The 21238-nt window shown below is 38.1% G+C and overlaps 1 protein-coding gene across 1 annotated transcript in view; it reads right to left on the bottom strand.

Moving 5' to 3' along the window:
* Positions 1–674: 674 nt before the first annotated feature.
* Positions 675–21238, bottom strand: part of LOC131688080 (cuticle protein-like) — a 116492-nt gene continuing 95928 nt past the window's right edge. Inside the window, exon 8 of the mRNA XM_058972232.1 lies at positions 675–1312. Within this exon, the coding sequence (XP_058828215.1) occupies positions 1203–1312 (110 nt within the window). The 3' untranslated portion in view covers positions 675–1202. The remainder of the gene's footprint in view (positions 1313–21238) is intronic.

Consider the following 21238-nt stretch of genomic DNA (forward strand, 5'->3'; position numbering starts at 1 on the left):
TAAGCAAATATTTAGACCGGCAATGCTATATGCAGTTCCAATCTGGGCAAGTTGTTGTGCTACTAGGAAGAAAGCGCTTCAAAGGATTCAGAATAAAATTCTGAAAATGATTTTGAAGCGTCCTTCCTGGTTTAGCACAAATGAGTTGCAAAGACTCGCAAACATAGAAACATTGGAAATTATGACGAACAGTATTATAAGCAACTTCCGATAAAAATCGTTGCAATCTTCAATTGCAACGATTAGCTCTCTTTATACTTTATAAGTTAGTTTATAAGATTTGTTTAGCTCCTTATTCAGAAGACAAGTAGGCTTAAAACATCCCACTGAAAAAAAAATTAACTGCGAAAACATATTATAACTTAATAATAATTAACTGAATCATGTAAACAATAGGGATGAAAAGTCATCACTTGTGGCTGAACACCCAATATACTAAATTAGAAATGTAATGCAAACAGAACAATATAATCAAATAGAAAATAATATTTAAAAAAATATTTTACTGCACTTGAGGGAATGTGATATACAATAAGATTGTTATAGTTGTCTAATTCGATTTTAATTATAATTTATGTTTTGTCTTACTGTTCATCAACTGGAATTGTACTTATTTAATATAAACATTGAGTTCATAACAATAATGTAGTTTTAGCAAAGAATATTGTTCTGGAAGTGTAGTACTAAATGAATTGTGAATAGAATGTTCTGAAAATAATGAGTGGTCGGACAATTGCGGGATTCTTTACCATCAAGACGCACCAGCGATCTCATGCACAAATACAGTTAATTATTTTTTACCCCGAGCAAATTGCGTTGATTATCCAAAGATTGATAGACGATACTGGCGGGGAGATCAGGTTGAGAAAGATAAAGAAAAGTTTTACATATTTACATATGAATTAAGTAGTTCTTTGTGGGGGGTAGAATGCTTAACCTACTCGTAACAGTACAAATCAACATCTTAGATCTATGTACCTACTTATAGTTGCACTTTGCGGTTCAAATAGAGAGCAGAGTTCTGCGATGACCTCGACCTGTACCGCACTTTGGAAGAGTATGGAGAGTGGGAGCGGAGCATTTTTCTAAAGCTAATCGCAACGCGACGCGGACGGACAATGCTTTTGTTTTTATTATTACAATTTTGCTCGGCGACAGGAAGCTGAGATGACAACTCCTATAGTTTACCGCTCAAAAGGCGATTAGTAGTAATGGCTATCATCGTAGTGACCGTAGTATCCGTCATGGTAATCACCATAGGGACTGTAGGCGGGTTCATGTTCGGCGTAGTGAGCGGTTTTGCTGACATGCACTGAAATAATAGAAAGGAAAGATTAGTGGTGGTTTTGGAAGAGACATTCAATAATCAGGAAAGTTGGACTTGACACAGCAAAAAATATTTCGTTATTACTCATATTTTTCATGCATATATTTGCAGCATAATTATAGATGGAAAGTTAAATTTGCTTCACAAATACACAGTTCAATGTATTTTTATTCAAATATTATAAAATATACGGCATGTAAAATAAATTAAAATGTGAAATCAAATTCTTTTTAGTGAATTTAACTTAATTTTCATTGATTTTTTTTATTCATGTAGGTATACATTCGCCTTGATTTACATATAACTTAAATTTAATTATTTTTTGGTTTTGCCCGAAAAAAAAAACTTATCCATGGTATTAATGTCATATTATTATTCCAAACACGGTATTTGTGAGTTCACTATCGTAATCCGCCATTGTTTACTTTGGCATAACATTGAGGTTATAAGTCCAGTTCAATGATGATTTTATACTAGAACTATTTATGGCTTAAAAAATTTCAACTCTAAGAAATTAAGACATAAATCATTAAATCCACAGAGCCACTTCCATGTGTAACTGTTCAAAACCCTGACAAGCGAGTGACTGCATCTTCGCCTTCGTAACCTATTCGATGATCTTCAACCAATTACTCGATCGCTCGCAAGAAGTTATTTATTAATTGAAAGATCAGCAGTAACGACACGAAATCTGGCGCTCACCGCATCTTCTTCGACGGGTGCCATGCCAGTTGTAAGAAACTTTTCAATTGCAAATATATTGGCAGTACATATTTTGCAAGCACACAATCACCCATGTTTCGAATGACTGACTGAAGTGACGGACGGACGGTGGCCTGCAGGTGGAAGGCACGTCAACCGTTGTTGTTTCTAGATGTCTTGCCATGTCTGTACCGAAGACATGATGGAAATTATATGCTCCAATGTAGTTCGCAAGCTCTAGAATCGTGTGCCAGTGGCCATTCTCCCGTCATGAAAGGGCAATTGTGTTGAAATTATCCTCGCTACGTTAGTAGAATGTTTGATGATCACTATTACCCAGAGGCAGATATCCTTCCATTCTGACGTACCGCACTGCGGCGGCCACCGTGAGATGGATCACTATAAACAGCGGGTGTCCTTGGGGTGGCCGCTGACGCGCCGTTGTCTACCGAATTGTTTCCCCGGCCGGGTAGTTGTGCGAGTTTCAAATTATCTCAAAATTAGGTGCAATTAAAAGTAATCTATGCGAAGTGGAACAGTTTCAACATTTTTTTAAAAGAAATTTCCGAGATTTACGCAATTGATGGTAATTTGATTAGTGAGGTGTTATTTAATGAGAGCGACATATTCAATTTTTTTTTATTCAAAATTTCAATTATGATCATTAATTGACGTGAATATATAAGATTTATTATTATTTATTATTGTTCTGTGCATTTCCATTGGGATCCCGTTATAATTTGTCAATATAATCACCTAATCGATTTGCCTTATTTATTTCAAACGAATACAAAAAGAAGCGGATTCGTTATCCCAATTATCCAATCGACAGGTTTTGCACCTCGCAGCAGAGCTAACTCGAGATTTACTGACCCACTAAAAACGGCGGATGGTAAACGAGTGGATTTGTTTTTGACCAATGCTCTCAACGACCGCGCCTCTCATCTTGGCACAGTCCTCGGAATAACCAATCATAATTAGCATGAGAAAGGCGAAAAATTACACACGCACGAATCAAACAAGCCACTGCACGAGCCTACCACAATTGAACGCCGTGCCGCCGTACCGCGCCGCCGGCTGTCGTGGGAAGATTTTGCCGATTCGAAACACAAGCGTTGTTTGTTCGGTGCTCGGCGCTATATCGCGTGGTGTGTGGGTGTCGGATTTGGCGGTACGGCGAGGGCTGGTAATTATGCTTGGTAGCGATCGTCAGAACTGTGACGATGTAATTAACCTTTAGCTGTGTTTTTCCAGCAGCATTTTTATAAAGCTCCACCGGCGGTTTCGGTTAATAGCTTGTTGCGAAGACTTCTGTTTTGTGAAAATTTCATTTGTATCCGATTGTTGTTAATTCAGTTAGGTACCTTGGGTGGTCTCAGGGAGTTCTTTCCTATGGTTGGTGATATTGAAAACGTTGGTTTTGTTCAGATGCTGCTGGCAAAGATATAATAAGGATTGTCGACGGCAGTACGTGATGAATCTGGCTTGAAATAAAAATCCAACCCATAATATTTTACAACTCTACATAATAATCGCATTCAGTTTTGATTGCTGATTTCAGGATTCTATAGCAATTATACACAATAGTACTCAGGAATCGGAATATATTGGTTCCAATCAGAAGGAAAAGAGAGGAAGAAGAATCGGAAGAGTGGAAAATTGACAACAAAAAAATAACAACCAGCAGGAAAGTTGAACTCACAAGTAGTTCAAATCGCCTGCGAGAAAGTCTAAAGCTCTTTACCGTACTGGAATAAAAAACTTTAGTATGTTACAAAATTTCAGTCTTCCAAACACAGTTACGTGTATATAAGGACAGCCGAATCTTGAACTCGCAATTGCGTTGCTTCTGGACAGTTGCATATCAGATGATATGAGGTTTCAAAGTCGTATTCACAAAGATCACACGAAAATGACTCAGCACGCTGAATAGTAGCCATGTGATAATTGAGTTTGCAGTGGCCGGTAAAAGTGCTAAACGGCATGCCACAGTGTGGTTTCAAAAAGTGTTTGATTGACGAGAAGTTTGTAAATTGCGCTAATAGATGCTCCGTTAAAACCCAAGATCGGATCATTTCCTTTATCCAACTTATTGAAATTGGCAAAACAGGCTCAGGATCAACAAAGTCAATCTCTGCGCTTGCTCTGGTCAATTCGTCAGCCCATTCATTACACGGCGCTACAGTGATTTTGAAAATTTCAAGAGACCTAGTATAAGTTGTAGAACTCATCAGATGCAATACAAAAAATTGTTCGAAAAATATTGCACACCCCTTGACTTACAGCGAAAATCCATAATCCAGCGTTAACCGACATTCCGATCATAAAATCGGTCCAGATATGGCGAAGTTATTCAATTTTCCCCAAAATCGGAATTGTCGCACATGGAGTCTTAAGGCGAAAATGCTCTTTTGAAATAACCGCTGCACAGTGGAACGACTTTGAATAAATGTTGGACTAAAGTCTAATCTTTGCCGCATTGGTTCAAATAGGACAGTTTTGAGTAATTTTGGTGCGCGAAATTCATTTTTGGTATTAAAACTTATTAAAAATAAACATTCATTAAGGCGTCCCTAAAATACCTATTTTATCGAAATTGTTCTTAAAATTTTTGTCTATTAATTTTCGTACGCTAAATCGTTTTTTATATAAACACTTGTTAAAAAACCTACATTATACATTAGGGTGACTCAAAAATAATCATTATGTTGTGAAGGCTCAAAAATTTTTTGAGGAAATTTTTGCACGCTGAATTTCTTTTTTTGGTTATGAAAATATTAGAAATTAACGTTACTACTTTTTTATTAATAGCTCGCCTCTCACCCCTACACCAAAAGACTCGCAAAGAGAGCCCCCCGGTAGTGGACACATCAGTTCTCAGCGTACAAGAAAAGCTCAGCACAAAATAGAAAAAAAGGTATTCGCGAAGACGCTGAGAACGAAAAAAATAGACAAAATTAACACGTGAAGGTAACCGGCACAAACATTACAGTATAATGTACAAATAATAGCTACAAAGAGCGCCCAGTGGAACGATATTCCTTTTAAGAGGCCCGCTGTAGTATTAATATTAATATAAATAGATTCCTATTTTTCAGCCATTTAAACTAAATTTAAATTTTTAATTTTCAAAACAATTTTAATTTTTTATTCATTTAAACTAAATTTAAATTTAAATTACTTATTAGGGTGGCTCAAAAGTATTTTGTCTTTTTCCATGTTGAAACGAATCGATTCACATCTTATTATAATGCTTCATAAATGATTATTTAGTTTTTACAGATCAAATAAGATGTCTTCGACAAATTTTGGAGCGTTAAGTTCATTAGTGAGTTACTTGATATGAAAACATTTTATTTAATTTTCAAAACAAAAATTTTGAGCGTCTTGGTGGAATGTGTTCACTAATCAACAGGATGGTTTTATGATGTTTTTTCGCAGGTGTGTTTTAAGTTTCTTAGATTGTTTATTTCATATCTTACATAAAATATAAATCAAAAACCCTTTTTCGCGTATATGGTTCAAATAAAGGTGGTCTTATTTTATTTGGGTAATATCGCTTACCGTTAGGATAAATCAGTACTATACACAGTGGCGTAGTAGGAAAATTTTTCGGGGGGGATATGAAGATTTTTTGTATATATACAATATACGTATGTATGTATGTATATATGAGCAGAAAAAATATTCAAAACCCAACGATTAGGGAAAGGGTTTAGGTAGCCACTCGACCCGCTAATACTACTCTTACACGCAACCTAATTCCTCCCCGGAATTACCTTACGGCATTATTTCGGGAAGAGGTTTTTTCTGTGCACTGCACACACTCTATCCATCTATTTAGCAGTTAGTTCTTTCAGTAGGGTTACAGCACCCATTCTTGAATCACTACCAGTTTGCGACTATCCTCACAAAGTGGCAATTTCTGTATGGTATAAGGAAAGCTAGCTGTAAGGCGAGAATTAGTGCTATTCCTCTACGAGGATAATCTGGGCAGCAAACTTCAGACTGTCTAATTAACTGAGCCCTTCGGATTCCTTGTGCCATTTAGTACCACTTCCTCGTTGCGCTTTCGACTTGTTCGCGAAGTACTCGGTATAGTCTCCGACGATGGACCTGAGTTACTCTGGCGGAGAGTTCCCCGGCAAAAGAAGTTCTCACGAAACCGAGCCAATCAGCTTGGTGCCGAGGTCAGATCGGCGATTTCGATGAAGCAGGGCGTTCGGTGCCCCGATGACCCGCGTCTGGTGGTGTTTCGTCGTGGTCTACTCAGTTTAGGCCCAAGCGGTGAATCTAGCTTACACTGACGGAGAGTTCCCTGGCGAAAGAAGTTCTCCCTATACCGATTCTTCTATGGTTTTCGTTATATTTCTAGCGGAATAACCCATGAGGTGCCGTGGTTGGTCTAGCGATTAAGGATTGAGCGTGGTGTTAGGTTCTCTGGCGTTTCTGCGACTCAAGCTCGGTGCTCTGTTGCAGTCTACTCGACTGGTCCTCGGCGGTGGAATATCTGCGGAGAGTTCCCTGGCGGTGATTGCTCCCCGAAACCGTCGCTCGACGTTCATCACGTCGTTTCCGCTGTAAGGAGGTCATGGTCTACATCATAACTCTATTGACTGCGTGCCACGTGTTTACATCGCTTGTCATTCTGTAAGCTACATTATCCGGGTTGATGCCCGGTTCTCCCGTTTTAAATAGCCTCCTGCATGTCTCTCCAAACCTCGGACATTCGAAGACCACATGCTCCGGTGTCTCCTCGACGTTCTCACACTCCAGCACAATGTTGACGTTGCGTGCCCGAACCGATGAAGATACTTCCTCAAGTAGCCGTGCTCCGAGAGGAACTGTTTCAGGTGGAAGGCTCTCCGTGCTTTCTATTGACCCACGTCGACAGGTTTGGGATGAGCCGGTAGATACACTTTCTTTTCTCCGTATTGTCCCATTCCTGTTGCCACGTCACCATCGAATCGATTCTCATCATCTTTCTCACGTTTCCTGCGTTTCATTGATTGTAGCATTTGATATCCTCCGCCAGGGTGATGCAGATGAGAATCATCCCGGCGATAATGCATACTCCGAAGATAGTATTCTGTACGCAATCGTGCGACCACCAGCCGGATCATCCTGTTTAGCAATTCGAGGTTCCGCTTGATTTTCAGCGCCGCAGGGTGGAACCCAATATCGCAATATCGATGACGAAACAGTAGATTACAGACTGACTTTCCGCAGGTGTAATAAACGTGGTTATCTAAGCTCAACCGGTCGTCGATTGTCCTTCGACGGTGATCTGTATCCGCAGTTGCTGACCCACAATACATCCGTTTTGTGGTGAGCTATTTCAGCTTGACCTCGTTCATCCAGTTCTCGATTGCGTCTATTGTCTTCTTCACCGACACCACCATTTCTCCAAGTGTCTCACATATCACCGTTAGTGACACGTCGTCCGCGAAACGATTTCCACTTTCCCGAGCAGCCGCAGTGACAAGACCCCATCTTACACCCCGTTCCAAAGAGTCGGACCGAAAATGGAGCCCTGAGGATCGCCCGCTGCGACTCGCATTGGCTTCTGCCCTTCATTCGTCTCGTACAGCAGTACTCTACTATGGAAGTAGCTCTTCAGGATCTGGTTAATTCTTCTGTGCAGCGCTACGGTATTGGGCGATACTAGGCTGGATGGCCCGGTGACTTCCCTGACTATGCCACCAACACCAGCTTCTGTACCTTCCATATTTCGGGAAAATTTCCATCATCTAAACACTTCTGCAGTAGCATCCTGAGCATGTCCGGATATGCCAGGATCGCAGCTTTCAGCGCCACGTTTGGTATTCTATCCGAACCGAGGGCTTTCTTTGATTTTAGTTGTATCGACGCATCTTTGAGCTCGTCGTTAGTCGCTTGCCACTCGGCTGTGTTTGCTCCTTTTTCTTCGCCGTACGGTGTCGGTGACCAGGTAGTTGGATCGTGCTTCATGACGACTCAGTATGCGTTCCCCGGAGATTGGTATCTACTTCTCAGCACAGCTACTTTTGGCAAACTGGCTTGCTAAGCATTTCAAAGCGTCCCTAGCTTCTCGAAACGTCATTTGCGCTCCTCTCTCACTCTCCAATCATGCTCTCTGATCCCGCCTTCTGGCTCTAACACAAGCAGCGTGTAGCGTACTGAGCTACTCCTTTAACCAGTAAGCTGCACGCCCTCTACTCTACTCTACATGGCTCCAGCTTTCGTGGCATTGTAACGTCAGAAGCCGTCACAATCATTCTTGTTAGATGAGCCGCATCAACGTGCTTGATTCCACTGTTCGCCAAAGTGATTCAATAAAGAGGTTTTTGTTAAAGACGTCTTCCATTTTAGTTTGCCGGTCGTCCTTCTCCGTGCTGCAGCAGGGTTCCATTGGCCGATGCGGTAGCGAATCGCCTGGTAGTCGCTGTCGGGATACTTTCGGTACCGATGTCGGTTTCGTGAACCAATAAGCTCTTAGTTTTGTCACGATACCAGGAGCCATTTAACTCCCAGGCCGGCTGCGATCTACTCGTTGTGGTTCTCGGCGGTAGACCTAGCCTTCACAATGAGCCGACCGGTAGGTGTCAAGGTCTGTCACCAATTTTTGTAAAAGGAAATATTCTCACAAGATCACTTTTGCAAATGAAACTTTGAGAAATTCATTTGAAATATTAGGCATTTTTTTGTTGAACATGTTAATTTTCTTATTGAAATGCGGTCATCAGTCTTAAAATTATTGCAGAACAGGCTTTGATGTTCTCTCCAACGTTTCGACCATATTTTCTAGTCTTTTTCAAGGATTGCTATAACATAAGTTTTAATTTTGAGCTGTATTGACCTAATCAACCAAACATAATTTTTACTTACAATAAGGTCAGTTCTATTTCTGTGGTGTTTATGCTTGTACTTCTAAATGCCCTGTGTATATTTATTTTATCCATCCGTTGTCTGCAATATGTGTTTAGGTACTATATAGGTCATATATTGGGATGACGACCAATCTCCTTAAAACCTGACTATTTGGCCCCTAAACATCCGTAAACCAGTTAGAGACTTATCATAAGTGGTCGCTCCTACAGCGATAATGAGGTATTAGCTTTCCGAGAGAAAACCGCTCTGATAACGCATAGCATAGATCATGAACACAAATTTGATCGAACTAACACAAGAATAATCGATTATAGCTACAAACGATCCACTCTACCGATCTAAGTTTCCACTTAGATCCTCTCTCTCGATCTTTAGTAAAACCCTCGTTGATCATGCTCTCAACGCTATTTGAATGTTGTGCATGCATTCGTGTCATTATTCTAGCTATAAAGTGATTATTCAAATTTGATGTCAGTAGTAACCATGCGTCTCCATTCACCGTTTTTTTATATTTTGTCTGCTTATTGAATGTTTTCGTAAAACTAGCATACACTTAATTTAAAGAGAAAATTAAAAGCTAACGAATGTGTATAGTGTTATCGTGGGCATTCGCGGGCGTCGTTGCTGTTATCGCATTAGAATTTCGAATTAAATAAAAGCTCAGAACAAGCAGTTATCTAAAGAATAATTAAACCAACCTGAGACTAATTTTTTGGTGATTTTAAGATGTAATTTAATCACATAGATAATTTTGATGCAGTAATACAATGCATAAAATCAGCCGTTTCTTCGAAAAACGAAAATAACCAGATTTAACTCCAATGATTAAATTATGCAAAAAACACTTGAGTTGTTCCCTCCAAAAATCTGTCAAAAATGCATTTTACGTTCTAATCACCTAAGATCTTTCAAAAATGTTCCTGATAGCTTAGCTGATACAAGAAAAATACTATCGATAACATCGTGTACCCTTCATATATGGACTTAAGTCCGGGCTCGTCCCATTGTGTGCTGTGGTGCAATGCGGCTGATCACAGTAGCAATGCTACATACACCTCTTAAGAGACATGGGAGACAGTTCCCAATTTAGGTAAAATCCAATAATTTCGTTATTTCTAGACCGATTTTGAGATTAAAAATGTCGTTAGACGTGGAAATTAATGTTATTTCGAGTTATCTTTAGAATTGCGACGTGCATTTAGAAAAATGTTGATCCAGTTGCATATTTTTTATGAAAAAAAAAAAACAAAATAAATAAGGATTTTCATGTTGTTGTCCAAAAACAGCACATTTTTTCTTACAAAACACCAACGGTAGTTGGAAAGGTCAATTTTTCTTCTTTCCATAATTGTTGAAATCAGCTGAAAAATGACAGCACGGCCAAATTTTGACTGTAAATCAATATTTTGGGGGCATGTTAAACTGGCCAAACGTGATTTTGTATGTATTTGAGTAGACCTATAACATATACTAGGTCACTTGAAAAGTTCATTCAGCGCTTGAAAAGTTCATGGCAGCGTGTTACCAGTAATACCGGGATGTCCGAGCATCCCAACGAGGTTGATGGTATTCTCAATGCTAAGTTCTTCTAGTGAAATTCGGCATGCAATTACTAACTTGAACCGTGATTTGTCCGAGCTAAGGGCCTTGATTGCAGCCTGACTCTTGGAGCAAAAGTTTTTAATTGTGTCGGACAAGCTCTGTTGAAGGGCCGATTGTACCCCGCACATAATTTGGAAGATTCCTGTTTGGAATACACAAATCGAGTACAGTATCTATCTAGTGAGTGAGACTGTATGAACCTCATTTCACAACAGTAAACACCAATACGTCCCTCCATCAGAGAACCGTCAGTGTAACAGACCTCTTGCATTTGTTATTGTCTCTCCATGTAACCAAACATCCACCCCTCTCGAGAGGGAATCATCCCATCAAACGTCCTGTAAGGAAAACTACACGTGAGTGCTAAATCGCCGGTTGCAAGAATATCTTCACCCCTTGTAACCATTTGTGATTACAGTAGTGTATGACTGGTTGCAAGATAAACATGGTTACTGTTCCAAAGAGCAGTAGCCTGTAATCTCTATGCACATGCTAGTGCTTCTTGTTTAAGGTGCATATGTAATGGTTAATTATTTAGAAGGGTCTCAAGGGTAGCCGTCGGAGCTGTGGTGAAAGCACCAGTCAACGCCATTCTATGACTATCATAAAATATAGTCCCATTTTTTATCGAAAAGAGATCCCAGTTTGTAGATTTAGTACTACGGTATGTTAGCACATTTTGAATGATATCAAGGTGATCGAAAATGTATATTTATGTCGGATAGAGATGGTTCAGTTTCATTTGAAACCTGACAATTTCCCAGCTTATGTGACGCTCTTACATAGCAAAGAGTTATGTTTAATACCTTCTCTATACCAGACCTCGTACCATAGTCAAATGAAAGATCCGATGGTCCAGTACTTGAAAAAAACCTCGGAAACTCCGATCTTCAGAAGATTCGATCGACGCTCGTTCGTGTTGAACTGTCGCTAATTCCATGATAATTCCAGCTACTAATCTTGAACTGTAGAAATCAGTTGAAGCAAGTAGTTTGAAGGCAAACGAAGAGTACCTATTCAAAAGCCTGTATATCAACATTAGTATACTGAGGAGACGTTTGTTAGCAGCTGTAATCTGGTTTGTAATTTGTTGATGACGGTGCATTTCATTAGATTAGATGTCCTAGACATTGACCATCCATCTTTTAGCGTAAGCGAGTGAAACAGAGATGCCACCACATGACCAAACTTTTGCTAAAATTTTTTTTAAAATGTCTCTGATAGCTTAGCTGATACGAGAAAAATACTAGCGATAACATCGTGTACCCTTTATATATGGACTTAAGTCCGGGCTCGTCCCACTGACTGTGTGCTGTGGTGCTATGCTACATATACCTCATAAGAAACATGGGAGACAGTTCCCAATTTAGGTAAAGGTATCTATTCCAAAGATCAATACCCTGCAATTTCTATGCACATGCTAGTGCTTCTTGTTTAAGGTGCATATGAAATGGTTTCATATTTTGAAGGGTCTCAAAGGCAGCCGTCGGAGTTGTGGTGAAAGCACCAGTCAACATTTTTTGACTATCATGATGTATAGCCGCATTTTTTTTATCGAAAAGAGATCCCAGTTTATAGATTTGGTATTACGATATGTTACCACATTTAGAATGACATCAAGGTGATGTCTAACACCTCCTCTTTACCAGACCTCGTACCATAGTCAAGTGAGAGATCCGATGGTACGAAAATTGCAAAAAAAACTCGGAAGCTCCCATATTCAGAAGATTCTGTCGATGTGGACTGTCGATAATTTCATGACAATACCAGCTGCAAACATTGAACTGTAAATCAGTTGACGCAAGGTATTTGAAGGGAAACGAAGAGTATCTATTCAAAAGACTGTATATCCACATCAGTGGACTGAGGAGACATTTGTTAGCAGCTTAGTTCATGCTGTCGGACCGACCAGTAACAAGTTACTTTACGCTTGTCCGGACATGCCGCAGACTCAGGTGATTCGCATTTCTAATGCCAAAAGATCTTGACTCCTACGGTAGAAGACAAAAAGTTAAGCTTACCGGCAGCTCTAAGCTTGCATATATGACCCTTCCACGCTTTTCTAAACTTTCTCCCTTCAACTCCTTGCTCTCCCTTGAGTACTCTGGCTCTTAATATTGAAAAATATACTTCACCTTCCACTCCCTTGCTAATTAAATGCCGTAACAACTGTATGAATATCCCTTACAAACTCATAAAAGATTAAAATGAGGCATGGATAATCACTAAAAAACTAAAAAAATCAACTTTTTATACTGACAAGAAAGAAAGTTGGTGTCTTCGAAAAAGTTTTAGAAATGCTTGTCATAAGGAATTTTACTGAAGAAGTTGATCTTATAGGACTTAAGGCAATCGATTCATAAAGCGTTTTTTATTGCAGCCCCCTAAAATTAATTTTTTGGTGTAACTTTTTCTATTATTATTTCTATTTCCGTGTAAACTATGGTCAAGGCAAATGCGATGGCATTAAAAGCACACAATTTTGTGGAAGACTATATATTCATTCGTTTGAACGTGATTGAACGTTTTTACTATTTTTATGCCTTCTTTCAATGTCTAGGTTAAGCATAATAAAGTAGAGGTTCATATTTTTTTATTTCGTTTATAAAGGTTTTAACCTTAAGGTCATTCGCCTCTTCGGGTTAGAAAAGTCTCTTATGAAAAAATTCTAACCCTATGTGCGGGGTCGGGACTCTAACCCAAGTGCACTGCGTACAAGGCAATCGATTTACCAACTACACTACGCCCACCCCGGGGCATTCATGTTTTTTTTAACTTTTCCATATAAAAATTAGCAAAAAATGTTTTTTTTCGGATTTTTTGGTACACTGTAGTGAATAATGGTATTTCATTCATTTGTAAACTTTATTTCCACTTATACGCTATTATTCCCGATTTTATGAACGAAGGGACAAAAATATAAAGATTTTAATATCTTTAGGGACTGATGTATATATTCAAATACATATGCTGTAATGAATTCAATGCTTCTAAATGAATGTTATACCATTTATGACTAAAATTTTACAAAAAAATCCGAAAAAAAAATTGTATTTTTGCCTTTCTCGTATAGAAAGGTTATGCAATCACTCTGAAAAACGTCAACCTAATCCCGGCCCGGAGGGCCGAGTGTCATATCCCATTCGACTCAGTTCGTCGAGATCGGAAAAAGTCTGTATGTGTGTGTGTGTATGTATGTATGTGTGTGTATGTGTGTGTATGTGTGTGTGTATGTATGTGCGTATGTGTCAAATAATGTCACTCATTTTTCTCAGAGATGGCTGGACCGATTTGCCCAAACAAAGGTGCAACCTTCCCATCGGCTGCTATTGAATTTTGGATCGATCGGAATTCTGGTTCCGGAATTACGGGTTTCAGAGTGCGGCTACACAGAAATTTCTCATATAAACTATAAGAAAAATTAAAAATAGAATTTTTATTTTTGATGCTAAATGTGTTCAAGGTGCATGAAACGTCGAGATTTGATGCAAACTCGAAAAAAAAATTGACGACGATTCACTTTTTTGGATTTTGGCACATTTTTGCCTTTCTCATATAGAAAGCTTATGCTATCACTATGAAAAACTACAAGGGGCAGCCCTATGGAGTTGCACGAACTGTAGACGTAGGACTATACTACTTAATGTAAAATATTTATTTTCTTAGTACTTAGTGTGTGGGAAAAAACACCCGGACCGGTGAAGAAAAATCAAATTTTAGACAATATAATCACATCTCATGTATAGAACAAGCTTTCTAGTTGCTCTCAAACAGATCCTAAAAGTTCAAACACCCATGGATAACCCCTAGTTTGTAGATGTGTTTCGATGCCGCAGGATTGTAAAATGGTTAATATTAGGGTGGGTGCTCCTATAGTTGAGGTGTACCAGTGGTTATACGCCTAACTAAGATACCAACCATCAACAAATATTTTTTTATCGATTCATCGCACTAAAATTATGCGACAATAAAACTGTTATCCTTGAAATTTGCTCAAATAACTATTGAAAAAAATTATTTTCTTGGAATTTTGAGCTCCCTTGCACCTATAGTTGATGTAGTGTACCTATAGTTGCAAGTCCCATAAGAAAGCAATGGGATTTGCAACAATAGGAACCGAAATTAGCGATTGCACCACTATTGGTACATGTGTTCCTATAGTGGTACAAGCGGTTTTGAATACATAAATTGGTTACTAAGCCATCTTTATATTTTTCCTATGAAGTAGGGACTGAAAGCTTTCGTTTAATGTAATTACATTGCCCATAGGTCTATTAATCGATTTTTTATCAAAAGTTTTCCTTAAGCATGCGACTATTGGTACATCCACCCTACGTCATAAAAATTAAATTCTTCCGTGACATTTTTTTTGCCTGCAAAATGGCCTGTGTGTATGCGAAGCTCATGATTTGTTGGGATATTAGCATTGATCGGAAAATGCTTTCCAACGCTGCGCATTGCATACATACAGGACATTATGCAAGTCACCAGAAGCTGTTCATTTTACCACCGCCACATGTTCAATTTACCCACTCGCTATAAACATGTCTCATTTTTGGACATGTTTAGAAATCAAGAATCATGTTTGAAAAAATGAGTTTATGACGAAGTATTTTTACCAGATATGTACAAAACATGTCTAACAAGAAACATAAGGTGATTGTAATATCTCATTCACTTACTAGTTAGAAAATAATGACTTTGCTTAACGTGTTCATTTTACCGCCAGTTCTCCTACCTACCAACAAATTCGCCCAAAACATTGAACCCAAGCGTACAATGCAAAATGAGTCAACGCTGATGATGATGGGTAGAGCGAAAGAGACAACTAGTACCACCACGACACTATTAGTGCATTTCACCAAAATTCCACGAGGCCTTTCCCGATTGAAAGGAACGGCCGCGCTTAGCCCATCTGTCATAATATCGTGATTTTGCATAGCGAAGGGCTGAATGATAACACATTTTGTTCCAAAAACAGCCCTGCGTTATGCAACACTTTGTGCAGGTTGATTATACTAGTTTCAAGTGGGGCCAAATTCACCAAGTTCCGTAAAATTCCTTTTAAATTACAGAATTCATAAAATTGCTTAGATGAGCTAAACTAATTAATCAAATCCTGTTTTAAAAACTGTCCTTGCGTTTAAACCAAAATGGGAAGCTTGTTACTACCACTACATTACTTAATTTCAAGCGCAAGTAGCAAATACATGTGCTAGTTAAACCAAAAATTTACTGGCAACATTACAGCGGAATTTAGGAAGCAGTTGGAGCGGTCGCCTGTTGGACGACACAGAGTAGCGTCCCTCCACAGCCAGTGTAACGGACTTCTAGCTCAGCTACACTGGCTGTAAAAAACACAGCGCAGTGATCTGCTTCGCCAGCCGTTCAACAGGGAACTGAGCGTGTCTGGCCAAGTCCGTTCTTTAAATAGTCGATGATGACGTCATTCATAGAAGCGTTGCGCGCTAGGTACACCAATCCGTCGTACAGGGTTTGGGAAGCGCTACCTTCTGTGTGTTAATGCGCGATATTTTGACAAGGTTGTATATTATTTAATTTTTTAATGCTATGATATCAAAAATCTTTGGGTTTATCTATTGGAATCTATTCTTAGAAGTATTTCGGGGCGATTTGTGCAAAAAATTTGAAAATTTATCGTGTGATGGCTGAATTATATACGTTTAAAATTGGACCACTTTTCGTTACATACCATTTTTGTAGAATTTGCAGAGTGCACCCCCATATCGAAAACAGAGACGTAGTCCTACCTCAAAACGTCAACCTAATCCCGGCCAAATTTTTTTTTTCGACTCGCATAAGGTTTCTGGATTTTAACAGGGGCGTAGTTGATGGTTTACGGAGAGGGGTTACACCCCCCTTTACTGTTCACTCCCCTCCCTTAAAAATCTCCTTAAATCACCCCTCAGACCACCATCCCATCCAGCCCTCATACCCCTCCCTTTCAACCCCATCATCTTTTAACCACCACTATATCACAAAGCATACCAATTTAAGCTGGGGAGTCGTTCGTTCATGGGACTTTCGCCCTCCTCACCTACCCACCCCCGCATGACAAAATGAGTTAGCAAGCAGATAACATTGATCTAATGCTGATTAGGCTAATGGAGTATGATATTTTTTTGTTTCAAGTGTTTCACCGTCGACACGTAGCTCATCAAGTTCGTGGCTGGCATGCCATTGTGTATAAGTGCAAAGTGTACTAAGAATGTAATGGACATTTCCACAATTATGTTGAACATAAGAAGCCTCCGTGTCATAGTTTAGAGAAATGAGAAAGGCACAATTGCACCGCTAGGTGGATTAAAACAGGTTTTTGCGCTTGGCATTTGTGAGAAATTTATTAACCTTTGCGTCCCCGTGATACTTTTCACTCATTAATTTAGGTGCTCAATTCGCTCTAGTTTTAACAATTGTCAACGGATTTCAATCAAACCACTTGCAAACGATCGGGAATTCATTCAAGTTTTTTAGGCTGTATATGTTGGTCAGGTCAGATAAACAGTTCCGGATTTATACGGAAATTCCGTGGGGTCTGTCCGAGGGTCATTTTAGCTATTTTCTTTAACTTTTCAACGTCTAGCTATAAGTCTGGTATTATTATATCCCGTACATAATCAAAACTTATATACAAACCCTTTGAAGTCATTTTGGAATGGTAATGGCCACATCCGGGCATCCTGGAACCGGTTCCGGGGGACCTAGTAAAACCGAAATGTGCTATCTTTACCAAAAGGCATATCAAATATTACAAAATTTCATGAAAAATACACAACGATGAAATTTGCATGCTCATAGACTATTCCTGGACCCTTTCGAAAGCATCTGGGACATCCAAGAATCGATTCCGAGAGATTTCCTGAAACGGATTTCCGGAAACAGCAAGCCTTATCTATGAAAAAATTGAAAAAAAAAACATACCTGTCATGCGGCACATCAAATTATATCACCGTGATGATGTATGAATAATGTAATCTTGTTTTAGGTCATCTAGACATACGGGGATACTTTAGGATCGCATCCGGATATTCCGGAATCCGGTTCTACGGAACAAACATTTTTGGTAAATATGCCTGTCATGCGGCACATCAAATTACGTCAGTTTTATGATCTATGAACATTGCGATCACGTTGTTTGTCATCCGGCCACAAGGGAACAGTTTACGACCGGTTCCGGATGTTCCGGAATTCGGTTCTTCAGACCAAAAAAAAAGAGATGAGGGATTTAAGCCAGGAAAAAGACATCAAAACATAAGTCGTCTGTTGCAACTGCAATACACCTGTTTGCAAGAAGCACGATACAGTACATAACATGCATTCAATGTGATCACTTGTTACAACCAGTAGCACTAGTGAGAAACTTTTTTTTAAGTCATCAACTTACCAATTTTCGTAACTAACTACAAGAAAAATCAGTGTGTTTTTGAAATAATAAAACCAAATTAATGTTCTGCATATCAAGCTGATGTTATTTGATGTACCTCATGTCCAACATATTCACCAAAAATGTTTTATCCGCTGAACCGGATTCTGACATAACCGGAACCGGTCGAAAAGTATACTCGTGTGCCCAGATGAGCTAAATCGTGATTGTATTTCTCATAGATCATCAAGCTGATGTAATTTGATGTGCCGCATGACCAAATATTCACCAAAAATGTTTGGTCCAAAGAACCGGACTACGGAATAACCGGAACCGGTCATAAAATGTCGCAGCCTTGTGGCCAGATGACAAACAACGTGATTGCAATGTTCATAAATCATCAAACTGATGGAATTTGATGTGCCGCATGGCACGCATATTTACCAAAAATGTTTGTTCCGAAGAACCGGATTCCAGAATATCCGGATGCGGTCCTAAAGTATCCCCGTATGTCTAGATGACCTAAAACAAGATTACATTGTTCATACATCATCACGGTGAAATAATTTGATGTGCCGCATGACAGGTATGTTTTTTTTCAATTTTTTCATAGATAAGGCTTGCTGTTTCCGGAAATTTGTTCCAGGAAATCTTTTGGAATCGGTTCTTGGATGTCCCGGATGCTTTCGAAAGGGTCCAGGAATAGTCTATGAGCATGCAATTTGCATCGTTGTGTATTTTTCATGAAAATTTGTAATATTTGATATGCCTTTTGGTAAAGATAGCGTATTTCGGATTTACTAGGTCCCCGAAACCGGTTCCAGGATGCCCGGATGTGGCCATTACCATCCCAAAATGACTTCAAAGGGTTTGTATATAAGTTTTGATCATGTACGTGCTATAATAATACCAGATTTATAGCTAGACGTTGAAAAGTTAAAGAAAATAACTAAAATGACCCTCGGACAGACCCCACGGAATTTCCGTATAAATCCGGAACCGTTTATCTGACCTGACCAACATATACAGCTTAAAAAACTTGAATGAATTCCCGATCGTTTGCAAGTAGTTTGATTGAAATCCGTTGACAATTGTTAAAACTAGAGCGAATTGAGCACCTAAATTAATGAGTGAAAAGTATCACGGGGACGCAAAGGTTTTAAAAGAGCGTATTTCCACTACTAGATATTTTTGTTGAAAAAAAAATCAAAATATTTGGGAAATTTTTTCTTAAGAGCATTTTGCTTCGAAATTATATTTAGTATTAATATTGTATAAGAAAATTATATTTATTACTGGCAAATACTAAGAAATTTAGAGAATACTTGAAGTTAAAAATACTTTCTTACTAATCACTTCCTAATAGTGCAATTATAGTTTCATAAGTTTATAGGCTTTCGTTAACAAAAAAACATTGTTTTTCTGTAATTGTATTTTTATTTTTTTTTTGTTTTTTTAACAATGTATTTGAATTTTTAACATTTTTTTGAAAAATTTCACCAAAAAATATTCACACAGAACAACTAATTCTCTAAAACTCGCTATTATATAGTTTTGCTGCACAAAAGGCGATTTTCGAACTATATATATTGAAAGTAGTGTATTCAAGATCTCATACGCCCTTTTTAAATATTACTCTTGAATAAAAATTGTTTGTTTAATATTGAAAAATACTAAGTCTCCCATATACATGAAACGTAAAAGGTTTCATCAAAATCAAAGATGGTCACCAATATTGACGCAATTGAATCAAACTTGATAGAATTGCTTTACAGCAGAAAAAATCTGTCACGTTACATAAGATAAACTGAGTTTTCTTAAAAATTAATAAAACTTTAAAGTTTTCACAATACAGTTTCAAAAATTAGACTGAAAGTGGTAAAAAAATGCAGGTTAGACATTGTGTGCATGCTGTTGGTGTGGTCCACAAAACTTTTTTGAATTTTTGATCTGTCACGTTACAAGTTATTTGGTTTCCATTACTTCACAACTGAAAATAAGCAATAATCCATATTCATCGAAATTTTTCAAGCAATATCATCAAATTTAAATTAGACTACGATAGAAAAATATGGTTTCAAGCAAAAAGTTAAAAATATGGATTTTGTTTGCCTTTTTATGTCCTTACGGTCTTTTAGTCATTTTCAGGTCATGCAAGTAGCATCAACAAACTTTCATAAATGACAGACATAAATTTTTTTCTAGGATTACCATTCATATTTTTTAATATTAGAGGTTATATACATACGTAAAATAAACAGTTTGACGCAAAATTTGATAAAAAATAATTTCGCCTGTGGTTGCCATTTTCGGAGCCTTGACCATATACTCATTCCTTTGAAAGTGATTGAACGTTTTTACTATTTTATGCCTTCTTTCAATGTCTAGATTAAGCATAATAAATGTAGGGGTTCATGTTTTTTTTAACTGTTCCATATAAAAGTTAGCAAAAAATGTTTTTTTTTCGGATTTTTTTGGTACACTGTAGTGAATAATGGTATTTCATTCATTTGTAAACTTTATTTTCACTTATACGCTATTATTCCCGATTTTATGAACGAGGGGACAAAAATATGAAGATTTTAATATCATTAGGGATCCCATACTGATATATTTTCAAATGCATATGTTGTAATGAATTTAATGCTTATAAATAAATATTATACCATTTATGACCAAAATTTTTACAAAAAAATCCGAAAAAAATTGTATTTTTTTATATGTAAAATGTTAGTTTATCCTATTCATAAGCTTCTTAAATACTGCGGATCAAACCTTCCTAAATTTATTATGCTTGTTCTAGACCAAAAGTTCTCCACCTTCTTCGTATCATGAACCCCTTCGAAATCACCCACACAAAGCTCCTGCGGACAGTAGGCTCTTGTGGATATAGCTTGCTGCTGCGTGTTGAGAACCCTTTTCTTCGCGCTAATGCATTAGCTGTATTGTTCACAACTTGGGAGTCAACCCATTTGCCTTTTCTTGTGTTATTGTTCACGTACATGTTTTGATCGGTACAGCATTCAAGATGTTCGAAGTTCTTATTCGTTTCTTGCGCTTATGGGTCGCTGTCGTAAATTTGTGTTTAACGGCATTTATTGTGCGGGCTGTTGGTTTGGAGTAACTAGACCAATTGGTATTTTTTATTGTCGGTACAGGAGGTTTGTTACGATATACAAAGCGCATCTGTTAGTTATTGGCCAATTGATTGCGTCTTATCAACATCTGTTGAAAACTGTTTTTAGTGTTGGTTGTAGTGGGTTGATTTTCTTAGCGATATCCGATCCGTACATTGATATAAATCTTTTAATGTGTTCTTTTTTTAACGTTGTCATATTCGTTGTCATAGTCAT

Source organism: Topomyia yanbarensis, chromosome 3, assembly GCF_030247195.1.
Source record: "Topomyia yanbarensis strain Yona2022 chromosome 3, ASM3024719v1, whole genome shotgun sequence".
NCBI lineage: Eukaryota > Metazoa > Arthropoda > Insecta > Diptera > Culicidae > Topomyia > Topomyia yanbarensis.